The sequence below is a fragment of the Scyliorhinus torazame genome, chromosome 14 (assembly GCF_047496885.1).
Source record: "Scyliorhinus torazame isolate Kashiwa2021f chromosome 14, sScyTor2.1, whole genome shotgun sequence".
NCBI lineage: Eukaryota > Metazoa > Chordata > Chondrichthyes > Carcharhiniformes > Scyliorhinidae > Scyliorhinus > Scyliorhinus torazame.
In genome coordinates, this window is record NC_092720.1 from 80360117 (window position 1) to 80378774 (window position 18658).

The 18658-nt window shown below is 45.6% G+C and overlaps 1 protein-coding gene across 2 annotated transcripts in view; it reads left to right on the forward strand.

Annotated features, from left to right (window-relative positions):
* kcnab1a (potassium voltage-gated channel subfamily A regulatory beta subunit 1a) overlaps positions 1-18658 on the forward strand; it is a 416725-nt gene that overhangs the window by 205084 nt on the left and 192983 nt on the right. For both annotated transcript variants that reach the window (XM_072474409.1, XM_072474410.1), the window contains exons 3-4: positions 5215-5252; positions 11826-11905. In XM_072474409.1, the coding sequence (XP_072330510.1) occupies positions 5215-5252; positions 11826-11905 (118 nt within the window). The remainder of the gene's footprint in view (positions 1-5214; positions 5253-11825; positions 11906-18658) is intronic.

Consider the following 18658-nt stretch of genomic DNA (forward strand, 5'->3'; position numbering starts at 1 on the left):
CACTTCCCGCAGGTGAACTCAGCAGGGCCACTGACGGTGTCCCTCACTTTAAACATCCTGCAGGAGGAACATTGCACTGCCCTCTCTGCCATCCCTTCCATTTATCCACTTGACAATTACAGAGAGAAGAAAAAAAAAGCTGACTTGATTTTCATACTCCCCACAGGTTAGAGGTGGTGGAAGGGTGGAGAGACGAAAAGGAAAGAAAAGCTTACCTCACCAACTCACCACACAGTCTTTTTTTTTTTGGTTAGAGGGGGTAGGATGGGTGGGAGACACTTAAAATGAACTTTTGCTGAAGTAAAAAATGGTTGCTATAGATCACGTAACTCACAGGATGGAACATTTGTTCTGAAAGCTACCAATAGGAGTTACAAGAACAAAAGAGTACCACTGTTATCCTTGTGGAACTCCACACCCTATTGTAAGGACATTATGATCATGAAACCATTGGACTAGCAGAGATCAAATCTCGTTATTCCTGCAGAGGTGTGAACAGACCCATTTTACTTCTGGACTGTCAATTATTTGCATCTTGAAAGCTTACCTCTCTAGAGGAGTCACTGGATCTGCCCAGTCAATGGTTCGCTCAAACAAGATCCTCAGCATGAATGGTGAATCATTGGAGGCTAGTATTATAAGCCATTAAACAGAAGCCAGACCCAGACATCAGATAAACATCCCTTTTGAAATCAATGTGGCGGTGAGAAGTCACATGACATGGATAAGTGTGTGGTCATGTATTTTGGTCAAAGAAATGGAAAGGCAACTTATTATCTAAATGGGGAGAGACTTTGGGGGGCTCCGATGCAGAGGTATCTGGGTGTCCTCGTGCATGAGTCACAGAAAACGAGCATGAGGGCAGCACGGTGGCGCAGTGGGTTAGCCCTGCTGCCTCACGGCGCCGAGGTCCCAGGTTCAATCCCAGCTCTGGGTCACTGTCCGTGTGGAGTTTGCACATTCTCCCTGTGTTTGCGTGGGTTTCGCCCCCACAACCCAAAGATGTGCAGGCTAGGTGGATTGGCCACGCTAAATTTTTTTTAAAAACAAGCATGAAGGTGCAGCAGATAATAAGGAAAGCGAATGGAATGTTGGCATTTACTGCAAAAGGAATTGAGTATAAAGGTAAGGAAGTGTTGTTGCAACTATACAAGGCATTGGTAAGACCGCACCTAGAGTATTGTGCACAGGCTTGGTCCCCTTATTTGATGAAAGATGTAGTGGCATTGGAGACAGTTCAGAGGAGGTTCACTAGATTGATTCCAGCGATGAGGGGTTTGTCATATGAGGAGAGATTGATCAGTTTAGGCCTATACTCTCTAGAGTTTAGCAGAATGAGGGGAGATCTAATTGAGGTATACAAGATGCTAAAAGGTATGGAGAAAGTAGACATGGAGCTGATGCTTCCTCTTGTGGGGCATTCTAAAACGAGAAGTCATAATCTTAGATTATAGACAGTGAGTAAATTTAAGGAGGAGTTAGACAGATTTTTAATTGGTAATGGATTGAAGGGTTATGGAGGACGGTGGAGTTGAGGCCAGGATGGGATCAGCCATGATCACATTGAGGGTGTTAGGCTCTGGAGGTTAAATTGCCTACTCCTACTCCTAGGTCATGTGTTCTAGGGAGGCGATGCTCTGGCTGACTTTGCAATCCAGCTCTTGGTCTGTAACATTGTAGGTAGCAGCCATGATAGAATAGTGACGCAGGTCGATGGGCCGAATGGTCTAATTCTGCTCTTATATCTTATGAACTTATGACTCAAGTAGCCAATTTGAAATTTCTATATTCAGTTGAGAACTGAGAAACAGGCAGTCGGATGATTAGCTCCAACCTGAAAAGAACAAGGCTGCCGGCTGACCAAGCAGCGAGCAACAAACCTCAGCTCCCCGAAGCCTGTTCATCTAGAAGCCGCTGGTTTGCGAGTGTGTGTGCGTGCGTTAATGTGAGTCTGTGTGCGCCGTGTGTGTTCATTTGTTCCCCCCCCCTGCATATACTCACTTTCTGCGTTAATCATGAGGTCACTGCCGGTTAGGTATACAATGGGACACAAACTGAGGGATTGGGGACATCGACCTCCGCCTGCATTTCATCATGCTTCTGCTTATGGACAAATGAGAGGATAAAAAAATTCATTTCACCTCTCTCTCATGTCCATGGTATTCCCATCTCTGTTAGCAACAGGGTGTTGAATGAGTACCACGGAGCCCCATTTGGAGGTAAAATGCTTTTGTTTATACTGTATAGGTAATTCACAAATGCACTAATGACAGCAAAGTTTCAGTCGATATGTTGAGTTTTCAATACGGTGATAGTGATTCTCGAGTATATATATTGGGTTAGTAATCATGTAGTTGACTGGTTGGTGGTCAGTAGTTGAAATGTTCAATGTGATGCACCATTATGCTTGCCTGAAAGGCATGCGATGATCTTATCCAGTGTCTTGAGAAATGGTTCAATTTTAATTTTCAACACAGACTGCTGCCTGTTTCATTTCATAGTGAATTGACAATTCCACACAGGGTGTTAGTGTCATCAATTATCACCTTAAGCACATCCTGTAGAGAGGTATGCTCCATGCCTTCATTTTGAATGGCATAGATTATGTAGATATAAGCAAATCATTTCAGTTAGACTACAACTATAAATCTAGAAGACTCATTTTCAAAATTAATAAGCCTTAAACAGCACTTGAGATTTGAAGAAATAGTATAATTATGGATACGGGAACAACGCTTACAGCAAATACAATAATACTTTTTTAAATAAAAAGGTTTTGGTTAAAACCTGGTTGGAAACTAGACAGAAATCTATAACGTTTAATATCGTCTGAAATAATCAAATAGTCCTTGAGGGAAAAGGGACAGAATTTTCCTATTATTCTCACCGGCGACATCACACCCGCTGCGCAAGGAAACTCCCGCCCCATAATTGGACATTTCCTTACAATACCATCACCTCCATCATAATTTCACTGGAAGTGCAGCACAGAAACAGAGTTCTTCCACACTTCCTGTGAGCTTATGGTGGCAGAGTGGGGGCTACTTCCACCCAGTGGCCCATGTGCTGCTAGGGTTAAAGAGCAATGTTCTGTGTAGAGGGAAGCAGGTCAGATTTGAATCGGGGAAATGAATAAACATTCTGGAGTTTTGGTTAATTAATTTGGGGAATTAGAATGCATTTGATGCACCATTACCTTTAGGACCTAAACTAAATGAATTTGATCCATGAAAGGGTCTATGAAGGTTTGTGTGATTTTTTTCCCACTCCTTACTGTATGCTCTTGAAGCATTTGTGTGGTTGGTGAAATTGTTTTGAAGACATGTTTCCTGGACACAAACGCAGCTACATTTCTTTCAAAATGTCTACATGGAAGAGACAGTTTTTCAAAATCAATTCTAATCCGTGTTATTTTTGCTCTGTACTAATTAAAAGTCTTAATTTGCCCGAGATGACCACACATAAAGCAAGTGTCTCTAAGTGTACTCAGAATGGTAATTGAAGTTCCTAATAAATGGTCATTCTAAAATATGTATCACATTTTAACCTCTTTCTGTGGTAAGAGTCTGCACTGAGGAGCCTCAGTGGAAAGTGACATGGTTGTCACACAGCACTCAGCATTGGGCTTTAATCTTGACTCTTAACCAATAGTTCCATGGATCACTGAGGATATATCTGTCTCACTGAATAGCAAGTTATGGGTAGCTATTGTCAAGATAGGAAGATCTTGGTCCAGAAATGCGGTCCAAGATGTAGCAGGCAATTTAGGGGTTAAAAAGATTGCTCGCAGCAGACTCGGGGAGATACACCCACAGCCTGAGTTATCTTGTCCCATTCAGACTTAACCTTGTTAGTGGGAATACACAGGATGATCCACTCAAGGTCTGTTGTCATTCAGGACAACCTTATTTGCACAGTCTGATGACCTTTTTGCCCATCAAGGAAGGTTAGTTGCATATAAATAACATTTTATATAAACAGGAATGGGCAATCAGCCAAGATAATGAGAATAAATTCAAGTCTGACCACCTCAGGGCAGAACCTTTGTTTGAGGGGGTTGGTGGAGCTTAGAGAGAGAGAGAGAGAGCGAGACAGACAGGATATGCTGTTGGAATAGTTACAGACAGAGAAGGCTGTGGAGGTCACCCAGTGAGGTCATGGCGAAAGCTGCTCCAGATTACAGATTTTCAAAAAGGGTTCTAAAGGAACTTGGCTTACAGCAGAGAATTGTTTTGTAAATACAAGTATCATCTTTGCCTGTCTATGTAAGTGGAATGAGAGCTGCATGTTTATTGGACCTTTTGTCTAATGGGAGCTAGTGTTTTAAGGTTAAGAAACTGCATGTAATCTGTTAGTGTTAGCTGAAGTACAAATTTTAATATTGCTTTTTTTTTGTTTTAATAAAGTTTGTTATAAAATAATCCCTATTTCATATATTATCACTCCTGGAACGAATCGATCTTTCCGCACCGCATTAAACCTTAAAAACGTTATGGCATCTGGTTCAGCATCTTACTACTGTTGAGAGCTGACCAGGCATCCATAACAGTTTGTAGCACTGTAATGAACAGACTAACCACAGAGGCAGTAGGATTATTTAATTGTACACAGCTTTGTTGCACGATAGAATCAAGTTATGCCAATGTATAGCTGATATGAAAAACTGGTAAAATAACAGTCTCACAATGAAGGACGCTCTCTGACGACAGCCGTCTTTGCATTTGGAGTGGGTTCATTGTTATAGTATGTCCTCGACTTCTCCTAAGCCCGAAATGGCCGATGATCAACATTGAGTGCTGAACAAAAGAAGAAAAGATTAGGAGTTACCAAAAAGAAGTTAGAGGTGTAATTGTTTCAGAAAATTCTTTTTGGGATTGGACTCCAGTTGACTGAAAGCAATGGCTGCCAGTAATGGGACGGGAAAGGGTTGGAGGACAGGTATGGGCAGATAGCTGTAAGTCCACAGTCATAGGCATGGGGAGTTTGAGGAAAGGAATTGTACAGTTGGAGGTGTACATGAAGATGGGAAGGAGCAAGGACAGGGAGGGATTTAAAGATAAATATTATAATTGAGTGATATGATGTATATATTAGGTCATTTTAATTGAATATTGTATTTTTAAAATAACTTGTGAAACTGTCAGCTCATTTAATCAATGTCACCTTCAGTAACATCTGGTTTGACCGTATATTTCTTTATTATTTTCTTTCCAGGAACCTGGGTGACATTTGGAGGTCAGATTTCTGATGAGGTAAGAACAGTTTTGTTCATTTAAGAGTGTGGCATTCTGTGGCAATTTTTGAAGAATTAACTCATTGTATTATATTTGGAACTAACATTTCTGAAGCAATTGTAAGCGAAACAGATTTGTATCTGTGGTGAAATGTAGAATTCCAAGTGAAGGAGTTCCCTCAGCTCTGGTACATTTCTGCACCGATAAAGGTGGAACAGAGGCCCATGCTTAAAGAGGTGGAACAGAAGCAACTTCGCTGAAGGATTGCTGGGTAACCTAATGGATAGGGAGCTAGAGGTTGAAGGTGAATAAGTTCCAGTACACACACAACCTATGCCTGCTCTCACTAGGCGTGGTTTCTGCAGAACAAATTGGGCAGAATTTTACAGTTCTGTTGGCAGGTTTGCAGATGATAGAAACTAGAAAATAGAAGCATGAGAAGGCCATTCGGCCCTTCAAACCTGCTCCACCATTCAATATGATCATGGCTGATCCTCTATCTCAATACCATATCCCGATGCAATAATATTGCTAGTCACCTTACAGAGTAAGATACAGGTTGTGGCTGTTGACAAGATGAAATGACTTTATTCTATCCTGGGCACTCTGTCAGAAAGATAATATACAAGATACTTTCTACTATTCAGGCGATTATGCTGATAAATTAACAGTTTTCTTAGTGTCCTCGGGCCTTCGAAGATGAGTTGCCATGAGATTGTTTCAGACAAAATTCAGTTTGTTTAATACAAAGTTAGCATCCAAACAACAAAGTATTTTTTCATAGACATTTGTGGAGAGGAGCACAAAATAATGAAACAATTCTTCCTTATATGAACCGGAGGTGCAGCTTACAGCAATATTTAGACTGGGGTTCCAAGCAAGACAAGTAAATATGTAGTGAAGGCCTGACTCAGTTTATTAATTTTGCAGGCTGAGATTTGTTAGCAATGTCTTAAAATTTGAGGTTAGATATGCACTTCAAATGGAGACTACATTAACTTTCGGAAAAGTAAATTAAGGTCTCAATTCAGAACAAATGGAGTAAAGTTGTTCATAAATTACTCATTGTTTTCATAGATTAGAACATATTCGGATATTCTGTAGCCAAATAGAAACATCTGCTTTGGGTGCAATCTGTGATCTGGGTGCAAATTTAAGCTGAAATTATTCTTTGAGAAGTTTCCACTCAAATTAATTGCATATTTCTGAGCGTAACATGCCTGAAGCAGAACAATTGAGCCGTGTCTCAATGTGTTTTTTTTTAGAAATGTTCCTTTAAAATGATACTTTCATATAATGAAATGTGGTTACCTGGCGCAGTTTGATTACACAGTTGAAAATGGATTTATCACAAAAAAATAAGCATTTTTAGTCATGGATGGAATTTTGCCAGGAAAAGGGAGGTGGGTTTGGGTGCATGCAGGTAGTTAAACCCTCTAAAAGTGACGTCTGATCAGAATCCCTATATCATCCTGCCCATTTCAGGATTTGCCCAGAGTGAGATTGAAGGCCAACAAGGAATGCCCATGCAGATGTTGGATAAGTAATTTAAATATTCAGAGAGGTCATTAAGTACGGTTTCCACTCTCAATTGTGGATTTCCATGTTACTTGAAGTGGGATCAAGGAATTGAGTGGAACTTAACAATTCCTGAGAAGCAAAGCGACCTAACTTTCAGGAACTCTCGTTTCTCGAATATATGTTGATGATCAGGTTGGGATTTCCACTCATGTAGTTGGATTGGATGGTGAAGTGGTTGAGTGCATTCACTATGCTCCAGTGAATGAGGTGAACTCTGTTGAGGCATGGCTTTCTTGAGCAAGTCCCTTTCTCTTTTTGTTCAGTTAGCAAACTAACTTCATATTGCCACTGTAAATACATACTGACCTTCCTTGAATTAAAATTAAAAAGTGTTTCAGTGTATAGCATTCAATTTAAGGTATCAAAAGGTTTCTTGCAGCATATTCTGGGGAAGGTGGGACCTGTACAAGCAGGACGGGTTGCATCTGAACCAGAGGGGCACCAATATCCTGGGAGGGAGGTTTTCTAGTACTCTTCGGGAGGGTTTAAACTAATTTGGCAGGGGAATGGGAACCGGATTTGTAGTCCAGCAACTAAGGTAGCCGATATTCAGGACGCCAAAGCGTGTAATGAGGCAGTGGGGAAGGGAACATTGACAAAGGAGAGTACTTGCAGGCATGGAGATGGGTTGAAGTGTGTATACTTCAACGCAAGAAGCATCAGGAATAAGGTGGGTGAACTTAAGGCATGGATCGGTACTTGGGACTACGATGTGGTGGCCATCACGGAAACTTGGATAGAAGAGGGGCAGAAATGGTTGTTGGAGGTCCCTGGTTATAGATGTTTCAATAAGATTAGGGAGGGTGGTAAAAGAGGTGGGGGGGTGACATTGTTAATTAGAGATAGTATAACAGCTGCAGAAAGGCAGTTCGAGGAGTATCAGCCTACTGAGGCAGTATGGGTTGAAGTCAGAAATAGGAAAGGAGCAGTCACCTTGTTAGGAGTTTTCTATAGGCCCCCCAATAGTAGCAGAGATGTGGAGGAACAGATTGGGAAACAGATTTTGGAAAGGTGCAGAAGTCACAGGGTAGTAGTCATGGGTGACTTTAACTTCCCAAACATTGAGTGGAAACTATTTAGATCAAATAGTTTGGATGGGGTGGTGTTTGTGCAGTGTGTCCAGGAAGCTTTTCTAACACAGTATGTAGATTGTCCGACCAGAGGAGGGGCAATATTGGATTTAGTACTTGGTAATGAACCAGGGCAAGTGATAGATTTGTTAGTGGGGGAGCATTTTGGAGATAGTGACCACAATTCTGTGACTTTCACTTTAGTAATGGAGAGGGATAGGTGCGTGCAACAGGGCAAGGTTTACAATTGGGGGAAGGGTAAATACGATATTGTCAGACAAGAATTGAAGTGCATAAGTTGGGAACATAGGCTGTCAGGGAAGGACACAAGTCAAATGTGGAACTTGTTCAAGGAACAGGTACTACGTGTCCTTGATATGTATGTCCCGGTCAGGCAGGGAAGAGATGGTCGAGTGAGGGACAAGAGAGGTTGAATGTCTTGTTAAGAGTAAAAAGGTGACTTATGTAAGGCTGAGGAAACAAGGTTCAGACAGGGCGTTGGAGGGATACAAGATAGCCAGGAGGGAACTGAAGAAAGGGATTAGGAGAGCTAAGAGAGGGCATGAACAATCTTTGGCGGGTAGGATCAAGGAAAACCCCAAGGCCTTTTACACATATGTGAGAAATATGAGAAGGACTAGAGCGAGGGTAGGTCCGATCAAGGACAGTAGCGGGAGATTGTGTATTGAGTCTGAAGAGATAGGAGAGGTCTTGAACAAGTACTTTTCTTCTGTATTTACAAATGAGAGGGGCCATATTGTTGGAGAGGACAGTGTGAAACAGACTGGTAAGCTCGAGGAAATACTTGTTAGGAAGGAAGATGTGTTGGGCATTTTGAAAAACTTGAGGATAGACAAGTCCCCCGGGCCTGACGGGATATATCCAAGGATTCTATGGGAAGCAAGAGTTGAAATTGCAGAGCCGTTGGCAATGATCTTTTCGTCCTCACTGTCAACAGGGGCGGTACCAGGGGATTGGAGAGTGGTGAATGTCGTGCCCCTGTTCAAAAAAGGGAATAGGGATAACCCTGGGAATTACAGGCCAGTTAGTCTTACTTCGGTGGTAGGCAAAGTCATGGAAAGGGTACTGAAGGATAGGATTTCTGAGCATCTGGAAAGACACTGCTTGATTAGGGATAGTCAGCACGGATTTGTGAGGGGTAGATCTTGCCTTACATGTCTTATTGAATTCTTTGAGGAGGTGACCAAGCATGTGGATGAAGGTAAAGCAGTGGATGTAGTGTACATGGATTTGATAAGGCATTTGATAAGGTTCCCCATGGTAGACTTCTGCAGAAAGTAAGGAGGCATGGGATAGTGGGAAATTTGGCCAGTTGGATAACGAACTGGCTAACCGATAGAAGTCAGAGAGTGGTGGTAGATGGCAAATATTCAGCCTGGATCCCAGTTACCAGTGGCGTACCGCAGGGATCAGTTCTGGGTCCTCTGCTGTTTGTGATTTTCATTAATGACTTGGATGAGGGAGTTGAAGGGTGGGTCAGTAAATTTGCAGATGATACGAAGATTGGTGGAGTTGTGGATGGTGAGGAGTGCTGTTGTCAGCTGCAAAGAGACATAGATAGGATGCAGAGCTGGGCTGAGAAGTGGCAGATGGAGTTTAACGCTGAAAAGTGTGAGGTTGTCCATTTTGGAAGGACAAATATGAATGCGGAATACAGGGTTAACGGTAGAGTGCTTGGCAATGTGGAGGAGCAGAGAGATCTTGGGGTCTATGTTCATACATCTTTGAAAGTTGCCACTCAAGTGGATAGAGCTGTAAAGAAGGCCTATGGTGTGCTAGCGTTCATTAACAGAGGGATTGAATTTAAGAGCCGTGAGGTGATGATGCAGCTGTACAAAACTTTGGTAAGGCCACATTTGGAGTACTGTGTACAGTTCTGGTCGCCTCATTTTAGGAAGGATGTGGAAGCTTTGGAAAAGGTGCAAAGGAGATATACCAGGATGTTGCCTGGAATGGAGAGTAGGTCTTACGAGGAAAGGTTGAGGGTGCTAGGCCTTTTCTCATTAGAACGGAGAAGGATGAGGGGCGACTTGATAGAGGTTTATAAGATGATCAGGGGAATAGGTAGAGTAGGCAGTCAGAGAGTTTTTCCCCGGGTGGAACAAACCATTACAAGGGGACATAAATTTAAGTTGAATGGTGGAAGATATAGGGGGATGTCAGAGGTAGGTTCTTTACCCAGAGAGTAGCGGGGGCATGGAATGCACTGCCTGTGGAAGTAGTTGAGTCGGAACCATTAGGGACCTTCAAGCAGCTATTGGATAGGTACATGGAATACGGTAAAATGATATATTGTAGATTTATTTGTTCTTAAGGGCAGCACGGTAGCATTGTGGATAGCACAATTGCTTCACAGCTCCAGGGTCCCAGGTTCGATTCCGGCTTGGGTCACTGTCTGTGTGGAGTCTGCACATCCTCCCCGTGTCTGCGTGGGTTTCCTCCGGGTGCTCCGGTTTCCTCCCACAGTCCAAAGATGTGCAGGTTAGGTGGATTGGCCATGATAAATTGCCCTTAGTGTCTAAAATTGCCCTTAGTGTTGGGTGGAGGTGTTGACTATGGGTAGGGTGTTCTTTCCAAGAGCTGGTTCAGACTCAATGGGCCGAGTGGCCTCCTTCTGCACTGTAAATTCAATGATAATCTATGATTAATCTGGGACAAAGGTTCGGCACAACATCGTGGGCCAAAGGGCCTGTTCTTTTTCTATGTTCTATGTTCTATGAGGATAATCTTCCAAGTGTGATGCTGAATCCTGTGTCCAGTCTCTTGCATGCAAAACTGCCTCTGCTGATTGGGCTGACAGCTCTCGGAGGCAGGCATCCATTCTCAATCGGGTGGCAGTCCCAGCACCAGCCTCTCAATTGTCTCTGGCTGGTAATATGTGGCTCAGGGACGGTGCCTGCCTGGATGGGGTCAGACCCCGTTTTTAATCCCAGTGGTTTACCTACTTACCTTCTGTTGGAGTTTGAAGCATAGAAATAGGAGCAGGAGGCCATTTGTCCCTCTGAGTCTGCTTTGCCATTCATTATAATCATGGCTGGTCATCCAACTCGATAGCTGGAGGAATATCCAGCTATTTAGTGACCTAGCTTGTAATGATATGTAGATAGGCATAACACTAAAGGGTTAATTATTACATCTCCGTGTAATTCAAACACTACAGGGCACCACCAGTTCCCAGTATAAATATCAAAGCTCAGGGAATCTTGGGTAGTGTTAGCAGAGGAGCGAGATAGATCACAACTCAGGACTAGTTTGGATTAGAGAGAAGTAGCACGTGTACTTTTTTAGTAAATGCTTAATCATAGATTATTGTTTAACAGACTCAGTCTTGCTTTATTAATAGTTATAGCTCTGTAGAGTGTGCAAGCTCTATTTCATTTAATCATTCTTCAATAAATTAGTTTTGCTTCAAGTTAGGGATTGGTGATTTCTTTATCATTACATCATCATCAGACCATTCTGGACTACGAGGCAAGGAGTAACGACACATTACTACAAAGTGTAATATAACATAGCTGGTATTGGTGAAGCCATTATAATAATTTACTGATTGTAGTTCCTTGTTTTACGAAGGAAGAGAATAAGCTGGTTGTGGTATTACATTCTTATATTTAACTGATAGCCAGTTCCAGAATTGGCTATCGAACAATTAAGGACACATTGGGGCAGTTGGGAAAGAAACTAAACTGATTGATGGTTCATGCTGTCTCAAGTTTGCTTCCTCCTTTTTCTACGAAATAGCAACGACATTTCAGAGATTGCCAAGCACGTGACTTGACAATGGCCGAGGGTCATTGGTCAGGAAATATAATCCCATGCTTGAAGGAAAGTGCTGAATGAAAAGTGGAAAACATTTTCCGAAGACAAAGTCGTCAGAGATTTCAGAACTGCAGAGCTCAGCTGTCTTTTGTATTTACAGGTGGCTGAGCAGTTGATGACAATTGCCTATGAACATGGAATAAATCTGTTTGATACAGCAGAGGTGTACGCAGCTGGCAAGTAAGTGAAATGCTTCACTTCCGAGATTATGCATAACACAAAAGAAAAGCAATCACTGTCACCAAACTACCGAGGTTGTATCAAATTCTTACATTTGAGGTTTTATTATTAAACAGGTATTTAAAAACCAGGACCAGATTTTCAAAACCTTTCAGAAGGTGGAATTCTTTTTGCATAATTTCCCCTTTGTACAAAATCCTTTTGTATGTTTTTCACGTTCAGATGTTTATTTTATACAAATGCAGCATTTTAACATTTTTGCACAACCTGTGCATAATTATTCTATAAGCTATAATGACACTTTGCAGTCTGAAATTACTGTTTCTCCCTGACCCCTCTGAATAAAAATGGTATAGACCAGAAACTGATGTTACATTGTGATTCAACAGTGATCAAACCATTAACACATTAACAGAGCATATAAATGAATTATTGCTCGTTTCGATCGAAACAGTGCCAAATGAATGAAGCCATGCCCTTACTGTAAAGATAGTTCGACTTTCAAATTGATCTTGGACTTTTGTAGGTTCTAATATGGTTCAGAGTGAAAATGAACTTCCTCAGATTCATGAGATCTCACTGTGATGTGGGGCTCCATTTTTCTCAGATTTATGACATCTGCACACAGAACATCTGTCAAACCAGACATCGTTTTGTATTGGAAAATGAATTTCATGCTAATCACTATATTATTAATTATTGTCTGATTGTCCTTGATTAGACATTAATCCCTAATAGAGCCCAGACATTAATCCCTAATAGAGCCCTAAGAATTCAATTTGCATTTTAAATATACTATCTGGCTTTAAATAGCTAGAGTCTGAGCCATTCACCATTAGTGATAGTAAATCAACCACAGAATTTAGTTTAGATTAGTCAACCTTGGGATACAGGAAATTCAAAACATTCAGCTCGTGTCCTTTACTTCAACTAGCATCCGGGTCTTTTACCCTGCTTTGGACTCTATGGATGCAATATCGACTCATATCCAAAACCAATCCAATATGAAATTGGCAGAGAGACTATTTTTTGGTTTGGGCCTCATTTGTCAGTTGTAGCTGCCGAGTAGCTATCCCCGCTGCAGAGTAATGGTGAGATAGAATATCATGTGACGTCTACACAGAACAAGCCAGCAGATCAGACTTTTGAGGGTGGAGATAGTCAGGGAGGTTGGGGTGATTGGGATTGTTGGGGGGGGGGGGGGTGCTGATGTGGGTGATGCTATCATGGCCTGACAGCAGGCTGCACTCTCCTGTGAGCCCAGGAGGAGCATTTTTAAATTGATTTTAATGGTCCCTTTATTGGACTGAATGTACATGTTGTGGTCGTTTGTACGTGAAAAATTGCAAACATTATTGCCATAGGACCCCAATTTGCATCTTTACACAGTTTCCTGCTGGGACCTGGTATGCCAGCTGCTCACCCATTCACTTCAGAAATATAGCAGCTGGTTCTGGCGCATCAGTGGGGGAAGCTAATTTTTCCCTCAGTTTTTGTTTCTCAGGCAAGGAGGCTGAATTTTAAAAATCGCCTCTTGTGTGGCTCCACTGTAGGCATAACATTACAAATCAAGCAAAGTCTACTGAATATTCCTAAATAAATGACTTGCTCACCAGAATTTATTATTTTACTATCCCAAGATTATGCTGGGTGTAGATTTTTACTGATTATACAGACATGATTTACAATATTTAAACACCTTTCCATTTTAACTGCCACTGGGTTTCAGCAGGAAATTGCACCAACAAATTAATTTCCGCCTGTCAGCAGTACAATCAACCAAGCTTCCTATAAACCCCACGCGCTGTCTTCTCACCCAAAGCAGTGGAACTGTGGTAAACACCAATAGTAACACATTGCATGTATTACGGTATTGATACTGTATTACAGGTACAACAGCAAATCCCAGCCTGCTGGCTCCTCCCAGCAGGCGGCGTATAAAAGTGTGTGCTCTCCTGTGCTGCTCCCATTCTGGTTCCAGCTGCAGTTGGCACAACATCTTGCGCAATAAAGCCTCGATTGTTTCACCATTCTCGTCTCGTGGTAATTGACGGTACATCAATTTATTGCACAAGATTTTAAAAGATGAACATCTTAATCAAGCCTGATCGCCTGGAGCTGAGCCCTCACGCAGCCAACGCCACGTCCACCTTCGACCACTGGCTAGCCTGCTTCGAAAGCTACCTCAGAGCAGCCACTGAAGACCTCTCGGACCCACGGAAGCTCCAAATCCTCTACGCACGGGCGAGTCCTGAAATTTTTCCCCTCATCCGGGATGCGCCCACCTACACAGAAGCGATGACGCTACTAAAGGGACATTACATTAAGTCAGTGAATCAAGTGTACGACAGGCACCTCCTGGCCACGAGACGGCAACTCCCGGGGGAGACTCTGGACGTTTTCTTGCGGGCCCTACAGATTCTCGGTAGGAACTGTGACTGCCAGGCAGTTTCGGCAGTCCAACACAACAAACTATTAATCAGAGATGCTTATGTCACGGGCATGAAGTCTACGTACGTTTGCCAGCGGCTATTGGAAGGGGGTACGCTCGATCTTGCAGGGACTGTGCAGCTTGCTAATTCACTAGAAGTGGCCTCCCGTAATCTGGAGGCCTACACCCCCGACCGCGCAGAACCCTCGTGAGCATCGTGGGCCCCACCAGCTGCCGTCTCGAGCTCACCGCAAGCCTGCGCCGCGCGGCAGCCAGCCAACTCCGGGGGGCCCAAGTGTATTTTTGTGGCCAGAGCAAACATCCCAGGCAGCGCTGCCCGGCGAGGAGTGCGACCTGCAACGGGTGCGGGAAGAAGGGCCACTTTGTTTCCGTTTGCCAGGCCAGGTCGGTCGCCGCTGTTTCCAGGCCGGGCATTGCTACACCCCCCACGTGTGATCCAGGGGCGCCGCCATCTTCTCCACCACAAGCCACGTGCGGCCCGTGGGCGCCGCCATCTTTGATGCCGCCCGCCATGTGCGCCCCGTGGGCACCGCCATCTTCGGCGCCATTTTGGACTGCTCGTCTGGCCGTTCGCTGCCCACTGATACCTCCACCACCGCTGATCAGCCCGGGACCTCCCAACATCTTCCGCAGCTCGCCACCATCGCCCTGGATCAGTCTCGGCCCCGCAACCTCGCGACCGCTACAACGAGGGTGAAGATCAACAGGCACGCGACGACCTGCCTCTTTGACTCCGGGAGCACAGGGAGTTTCATCCACCCTGCTACGGTAAGGCGCTGCTCCTTCACGGTACGCCCCGTCATCCAGAAAATCTCCCTGGCCTCTGGATCCCATTGCATGGAAATCCAGGGGTACTGGGTCGCGACCCTCACCGTTCAGGGCGTAGAGTTCAGCAACTTCGGCTCTACGTCCTCTCCCATCTCTGCGCTGCCCTGTTACTAGATCTTGATTTTCAATGCCACATCCAAAGCCTTACTTTGAAATTCGGTGGACCCCTGCCCCTCCTCACCGTCTGCGGCCTCACAAACCTCAAGGTCGATCCACCTTCACTGTTTGCAAACCTCACCCCGGACTGCAAGTCCGTCGCCACTAGGAGCAGATGGTACAGTGCACAGGGCAGGACCTTCATCAGGTCGGAGCTCAAGTGGTGGTAGTGAAGACTGGGGATAAGCACAGGATGGTCATTGACTACAGTCAGACCATCAACCGGTACGCGCAGCTCGACGCGTACCCCCTCCCACGCATATCTGACATGGTCAATCAGATTGCGCAGTATCGAGTCTTCTCCACAGTTGACTTGAACTCCGCCTACCACCAGCTCCCCATCTGCCCGGAGGACCGCCAATACACTGCGTTCGAAGCAGATGGCCGCCTCTATCACTTCCTTAGAGTTCCCTTCGGCGTCACCAATGGGGTCTCGGTCTTCCAGCGAGAGATGGACCGAATGGTTGACCAGTACGGGCTGCGGGCCACCTTCCCGTACCTAGATGACATCACCATCTGCGGCCACGCTCAGCAGGACCACAACGCAAATCTCCAAAAATTCCTCCATACCGCCAAACTCCTTAACCTCACCTACAATAAGGAGAAATGCGTGTTCCGCACCAACCGCTTAGCCATCCTTGGCTACGTAGTGGAAAATGACCTCTGCCACCCGGGGGTCACCCAGTTCTTCCATTTTGTCAAGGCCCGCAACCTGCCCTACTCCATTGAGTAGCCTCAGGATGGACATCAAAGGGCCCGTCCCCTCCACTGACCGTACTCCCGTTTCCTTTTCGCCATCCCATGTCCCGACATGACTTCTGCCACGGCCATCAAAGCCCTGCACAGCATCTTCACTCTGTTCGGTTTCCCCACCTACATCCACAGCGATCGGTGATCCTCCTTCATGAGTGATGAGCTGCGTCAGTTCCTGCTCAGCAAGGGCATCGCCTCGAGCTGGACGACCAGCTACAAGCCCCGGGGAAATGGGCAGGTGGAGAGGGAGAACGGGACGGTCTGGAAGGCCATCCTGCTGGCCCTTCGGTCTAGAAATCTCCCGGTCTCCCGCTGGCAGGAGGTCCTCCTCAATGCGCTCCACTCCATCCGGTCGCTCCTGTACACTGCCACTAATGAGACCCCTCACGAACGCATGTTTGCCTTCTCCAGGAAGTCCACCTCCGGGGTCTCGCTCCCAACATGGCTGACAGTTCCTGGACCCGTCCTCCTCTGGAAGCATGTGCAAATCCATAAATCGGATCCCTTGGTTGAGAAAGTCCACCTCCTCCATTCAAACCCGCAGTACGCCTGCGTGGCACACCCCGACGGGCGACAGGGACAGGACACAGTCTCCCTCCGGGACCTGGCACCCGCTGAGTCCCCACCCACAGCCCCGGCCTGATACCGCCACCCCCCCCGGTTGCCTCATTCATCCCTGTGCCTCCCACCAGTGAACCTCACCGCAGCCCCCACCCCAGCAGTATCCGTCCCCTCACGGGATCCACTAAGGGGTGACGAAGAAGAGGACAACACGCTCCCGGAGTCACAGATGACCATATCGGCGCTCACATCACCACCAGGACTGAGGCGATCGCAGTGGAGGGTCAGAGCCCCCGACAGACTCAATCTGTAATGTTTTTCTTCACCCCCGCCGGACTCTTTTTTAAACAGGGGGTGAATGTGGTAAACACCACAAGTAACACATCGCATGTATTACGGTACTGCCCCTGTATTACAGGTCCAACGGTAAATCTCAGCCTGCCGGCTCCTCCCAGCAGGCGGCGTATAAAAGTGTGCGCTCTCCGGCGCTGCTCCCATTCTGGTTCCAGCTGCAGGAGGCACAACATCTTGTGCAATAAAGCCTCGATTGTTTCACCATTCTCGTCTCGTGGTAATTGACGGTACATCAGGAACGTCGCTTGACTACAAGGCGGGTGACAGGATCAGGTTCCTCCACATTCAGGAAGGCAGAGGTTTGGGGCAGGGAAATTAGGTTTACCTTGTTCTGGAAGCACTCCTGGCCCAACAAAGGAAATTAGTGCACTTCCTTACCTTTGCTGGGCTGATACTCTTTTATCCAGGGTTGGCCTGATGGGAAAGCCACAGTAGCTTCCTTGTTCTACCTGAGTTAAAACTGCATTTGGAATAGTGGACATGTTCGAGAAGCTGCTGGGCATTCTCCCGACCCTTGGAGGTGGACAGGGCTCACAGAGCACTCGCGAGGAAACAGCGAATGGGAGACCCCCCGAGGGCAATGGTGGTGAGATTCCACAGGTATTTGGATAAGGAGCATATTTTACAGTGGGCCAAGCAGACACAGAGCTGTAAATGGGAGAACAGTATCCTGCGGATCTGTCAGGGCCTGAGTGCGGAGGTGGCCAGGAGAAGAGCGGGGTTTAACCAGTTATGGTCCACACTTTTAAAGAAAAAGGTGACGTTCGGACAGTTGTATCCGGCCCGTCTCTGGGTCACGTACGAGGAGCAACATTTTTATTTTGAGTCACCTGAGGAAGCGCTGGACTTCGCAAAAAGAAAAGGACTGGTGGCGGACTGAGAACTTTTGAACTTTGCTGCAACGTTCATGTTTTAAAAAGTTTCTAATTTTTCGTTTTGTGGACGCTATTTCTAATGCCTTCTGCATTGATTTGGGGCCAGTTGCAGAGCTGAGTGAGTCAACGTTGGGGGATGGAGGTGTGTTTGTTTAGATGCTGGATCTCTTGCTTGATCATTTCTTTGTTTAGCGTTTTCTTTTCTGTCGGGCAGTTGTGTTGGGATTGTTTGTCATCTGAATATGTGTGTATGAGCGGGGGGGGGGAACAATAGGTGGGAGAATGTCTGACGCCAGGGGTGGGGACCACCAAGCTAGCTGGGCGGGCTAGCTCATGGAAGCATAGTGGGGGGTGAGCAGATGATAGGCTTATCAAAGGGGTCAATTTACATTGTGCTGTTATGAGGGGGGAGAGGGGGGTAAATGATCTGCTGACGAGGGAGGGACTGTTGCTGAGGGACAGAGAGGAGGTCGGGGCGGAGGATGCCTGGGGGCGGGCTGGTGGAAGCGCGGGGTGCAGGCTGGAGACAGCGCGGGGTGCGGGCTGGAGACTGGCCCAAGAAAGGTGATGGCTGATCGGCAAAGGGGGGGGGGGGGGCGATGAGCCCCCCAACTAGGCTGATCACCTGGAATGTAAGAGGGCTAAATGGGCCGGTCAAGAGGGCACGCGTGTTCGCGCATTTGAGAGGACTGAAGGCGGACGTGGTAATGCTGCAGGAGATGCACCTTAGAGTAGCCGACCAGATTAGGTTAAGGAAAAGTTGGGTTTTTCACT